The following is a 5,063-nucleotide window of genomic DNA, read 5'->3' as shown; positions in this document are numbered from 1 at the left end:
AACAACGTTCTCAGCTGTTCACAGTGTAATATTTGTTGTCTAAACATGAGGTGCCAATGTTCTCAGCTGTTCACGAAGTAAGATTTCTTCTTTAAACATTAGGTAACAACGTTCTCAGCTGTTCACAGTGTAATATTTGTTGTCTAAACATGAGGTACCAATGTTCTCAACTGTTCACGGAGTAAGATTTGTTCTCTAAACATTAGGTAACAACGTTCTCAGCTGTTCACAGTGGAAGATTTGTTGTCTGAATATTAGGTAAAAGACTTCTGAGTTCTTCAAAGTAAGATTATTGTCCAATCATTACGTAACAATATTCATTAGGTAATAACATTTTCGGCTGTTCAGAGTGTTGGAGTTACTGTTTAATCATTAGGTAAGAAAGTTTTCAGTTACTCAGAGTATGAAGTATCGTCTTAACACTAGGTAACATTACTTTCAGTTGTTTCAGAGTGTAAGATTTATTGTTTATGTCATATCTGAAAATTTAAATAAATGTAAAACTTACTTTTTTTATCGAAACTAAGCATGAGGGTTATACTTAACCAAATATGGTGATATTTCTTAACCCGAATAAATTTGTATACCTTTTTGTCAAACCACTGCACGAAAGTATTGGTATTTCGGTTGACAGGGAAGCAATGGATGAGTAGTTGTATCCAGGGAACACCTGAATACAAATATATACAGGTAGAAGGTGGTTAACTAGCTTATCATGCATAAAACAACACAGAAACACCTAATCTGTCAAAACCAAATAACTCGTACAAAGAACAATCAGAAAAAAGTAAAAACATCGGAGACTTTTAGTACAAACTTATATTTTTAAAATTGAATTATCCAGTTATAGTAACTTCAAGTTACTTTTAAGGGTAATTTAAATTTTGTGCAATATGAGATTTTATGAACAATCGTCTATTAAAGTAGGAGTTATCCTTTCTTCAAAATCTCAAAAGGCATCGAATGCATACTTAATTATATAATAATTAATTATTAATTATAATACATTATAATAATTATAATATTATAATTATATTGTATTATAATTATTAATTATAATACATGTGCAACAGATTTACAGAAAACTATCATTCTGTTATTATCCAAACTCAGAAAGTGAGTTTCTTGCACGTGCTGCAAAAACTTACGAAATGTTCATAAATTTCATCTGCAATTATCGGGACAAGTTTCCTGGCAGCGACATCTAGGATTGCTTGCAAATGGTTTCTGGAGAACACCGACCCACAGGGATTAGAAGGGTTGTTGACAATGATTGCAGCTGTACTATCGTCAATCTGGTTTTCTAAATCTGCTAAATCTACCTCCCACTTCTGTTCGGGCTAGAAAAGACAAGGGAACGGTATTTTTTTAAAAAAAAAAGATATATTACTCTATAATATATACGGTATTGAGTTTTCTAAACTTAACAAACCTTTGTTACGCAGTAAGTCACAGCTGCGCGTCCCGTTACCTCAAACTCACTCTCCGCAATTTGGGGCTACGAGTGTGTTATAAGAGTGATAGTCAAGTTTCACCGTGCTATTAGAGTAGCTCAATAGTTGACGATGGGTGCTGTTGACTAGCTTCCTTCCCTCTTGTCTATCAGTTCAAAATTATGGACGGCTAGTGAACTGTAACTTTTTTATTTTTCCGATTTTGTTAAACCCAGATTCCATTTTAGTCTACGCGTATCGGCAGGGTGTAGCCTAATGATTTAGAGTGCTCCTTTGTAAATCTGGGGGCCAATAGCTAGCGTACTTTGGGGCATGGGTGCATTACAAGAGAGATAGGCAACTCTTATTATTCCATTAGAGAAGTCCAAAAGTTTGCAATTGGTGCTGCCTTCTATGAGTTCAAAGGTATAGATGACAAGTGCAGATAGCCCTTGTGTAGCTTTGCGAGGATATCCGAAGCTAATAAACACACCTAGCTGAAAGTTCGCTACTTCGGCATCAGCAAACCTATATTCGGTTCGATACAGTTACTCAGTTGTCAGGTGACGAATTTTGTCTATCACCTAAACAACTTCAATTGTTGTTTTTTGCGATAGTTTTTAATACAGAACGTCATACCTACTCACGAAAACAAGCGTAATTTCTGTTAGCACAGATAAGGGTAAAGCTTGTTTGTTTGTTTGTTTTAGAGCCGCGCCACATTGAGCAATCTGCTGTGTCCATCTCGGGGAATCGAACCCCGGATTGTAGCGTTATAAGTCTGAAACTAACCGCTGTCCCACTGGGAGAATATGGTTAAAGATTCGAATATATTTGACTTTAAAATAAATTCAGTAATATAAACTTTTACAAATACAGTAGTTGTTGTTGTTGTTGTTTTCATTTGAATAGTATTGCATTAGAAACAATAAAACTGGTGAATAGTGGTTTCATAATAAAAAATAAGTGAATTATAAAAATAAAATTTTGCTGTTTCGCATAAAATAGTGTAATAATAAATACCAGCAGTATAAACACAGTCAACGTTGGAATACACCGTACAGATTGAATTTAAGCTCATTATCGACGCATTATAAAATATTATACTATTTCAAACGTCAGTGTTTATTTATTTATTTTTTGTAGTTTAAAGAATATTAAAAACCCTACCACAAGATTGTAATATTTAATCTCTATCCCTGCTCCTTCAGCCAGTGTACGGTAAAGTGGGAAGCCAGGCCTTGGAACGAGGATATTTTGACCCGTATTGCCCAACGCGGTGATGCACATGTCCAATGCTTGAGAACAACCACTGGTTAAAATCACATCCTAGAAAAAGAAAAAGATAGAGAGAAAAAAAAAGATAAATTCAAACATATATATCGTATTCTACTTCTTACATTGAATAAAGCACTACAAGGAAACAGTGAAATCGTAATTAAATCTACGGAAAGTAAACAACCAAGCGCTCAAAATACGAGCTAAAATATAAATAATTATTAGGTTTTTGACTACTTGGCATTCTGATATACTTTAAGTTGATAAAGACAGTACCGATGTTGCCAGAAAATCGTTTGGCCTATCCAATGATGTAAGCTTAATGTACAACTTTTATAAACTTTTACTTGACAGTTTGATTTTGTATTGTTATACATATATTTTTTCAGTTCTTCAGCCGCGCATAACGTACCATTAATACGTATACAACGCATGAATAAATTATATATTAGGTTCAGTGCCCTATGTTCTAAGAGAGCCCAGAAAAAATTATATCTGTGTTCTTTTCTCACATTCTTACATGAGGTATTTATTTTACGCCCTTCGCCAAAAGACATATTTTTAATCGAGTTTTACATTTTAACTACGTTTAGCAAAAGTCAGTTTGTGAACATTTTTAAAATTATATTTTTATAGTTTTACGTTTTCGATATTGAAACTAAGTGTACTCGTTTTGATTACATTTAAAGGTTTTCTAAAATTATATACTCTTTTAGGGTAAAAATATCAATTAAAACCCCCTATTTGAGAACTCGAGAACCTGCGTACCTAGCGCGAAGCATGGTCACGTGATAGACTACATATAGTGTTTTTGACAGGCTTCATCATATTGATTTTTACGTAAAGAATTTCTGTTGTGAAAGAGATCGTTGATAAAGTATGTGGTAGGTTTGAGTCGATGGGGGCCCTTTTTTTTGGGCTCAAGAACCCATACTTGGTTAATCCGGTACTGATTTAAAGTGTTATTAAGACAGGGAAAAGTAAGCTCCGTCATTTAAAAGAGGCTTTATGAGTAGTTCTTCAAGACAAGCTTTTCAAAGTTCAAGTTACATTCACACGTTATAATGCATTTTTGGCGGGAAATCAAGTTTAGTTTTACACATCATTTTTAGCTTACTAGTCACAAATAGAAGAAACCTACGAGGAGGATTTATTCCCGAAGTTTATGGCCTTCGAGATTGAATTTTGTAGACGTGTTCTTCAAGCTGTAGAAACATAACTTTATAAATATATCCAATTTATTTTAGATCATCACAATTTCGTCATTTTCAATGCATAACCAGTTTATGATAAATAGATAATTATTATTTTCATTTAGCCATTTGAAATCGACAAGTTCGTAATATTTTATAAATTAACAAAGCGCCTAGTGGTATGATATTCTTTTACTTAGACTAAAAAGAAACACGGAATTATGAGACCTCTGCGTATCCAAAATACAGCTGGGCTCATGCAATACACAAAACGTTACTACCAGTATTTCTTACTTTATTGTTATTTATTTTTACTGTTTAATGTCTAGTATTGTTTCAGCGATCTCTAAATAATTACCTGTTCTGTTTTGGAATAATCTAAACAATTACTTGTCCTGTTTTGGATCAATCTAAACAATTACCTGTCCTGTTTTGGATCAATCTAAACAATTATCTGTCCTGTTTTGGGTCAATCTAAAGAATTACCTGTCCTGTTTTGGATCAATTCTCGAAAATTGGTCTTCACCCCCACCCCTAAGATGAGGTAAACGGTCAATATATAGTATAGAGATGGTTACCGAGGTACAGAATATTCAGTTATTGCTAATCTTTGGTTCAGTTTAGAACCTTTAATTCATAATCTTTCAATACTGCCACAGATCAGTGTCCTAGATGAAGCAGACTGGAAATTTCAGACGTCGTGCGTGAACTAAACATTTCTTTCAGTCTTCTGAAAACACAAAAATAATTATGGGAACTGTGTTCTTAAAATACAGCTGGGCTCAGGTTCTATGGTAAAACCTCACGTAGCAGTGTTATATAAAATACAGCTGGGCTCAGGTTCTATGGTAAAAGCTTATGTATCAGTGTTATATAAAATACAGCTGGGCTCAGGTTCTATGGTAAAACCTTACGTATCAGTTTTATATAAAATACAGCTGGGCTCAGGTTCTATGATAAAACCTTACGTAGCAGTGTTATATAAAATACAGCTGGGTTCAGGTTCTATGGTAAAACCTTACGTAGCAGTGTTATATAAAATACAGCTGGGCTCAGGTTCTATGGTAAAACCTTACGTAGCAGTGTTATATAAAATACAGCTGGGTTCAGGTTCTATGGTAAAACCTTACGTAGCAGTGTTATATAAAATACAGCTGGG

The 5,063-nt window shown here is 33.9% G+C and overlaps 1 protein-coding gene across 1 annotated transcript in view; it reads right to left on the bottom strand.

Moving 5' to 3' along the window:
• Positions 1 to 587: 587 nt before the first annotated feature.
• Positions 588 to 5,063, bottom strand: part of LOC106465145 (tyrosine aminotransferase-like) — a gene marked incomplete at its 3' end in the record, with an annotated part of 17,103 nt that continues 12,627 nt past the window's right edge. The window contains exons 4-6 of the mRNA XM_013925343.1: positions 2,604 to 2,762; positions 1,149 to 1,340; positions 588 to 670 (exon numbers count right to left, since the gene is read on the bottom strand). Coding sequence (XP_013780797.1) covers positions 588 to 670; positions 1,149 to 1,340; positions 2,604 to 2,762 — 434 coding nt within the window. The remainder of the gene's footprint in view (positions 671 to 1,148; positions 1,341 to 2,603; positions 2,763 to 5,063) is intronic.

This window comes from Limulus polyphemus, unplaced genomic scaffold, assembly GCF_000517525.1.
Source record: "Limulus polyphemus unplaced genomic scaffold, Limulus_polyphemus-2.1.2 Scaffold1848, whole genome shotgun sequence".
Classification (NCBI taxonomy): domain Eukaryota; kingdom Metazoa; phylum Arthropoda; class Merostomata; order Xiphosura; family Limulidae; genus Limulus; species Limulus polyphemus.
Note: the sequence above shows the minus strand (reverse complement) of the source record. Positions and strands in the feature narration are given on the sequence as shown.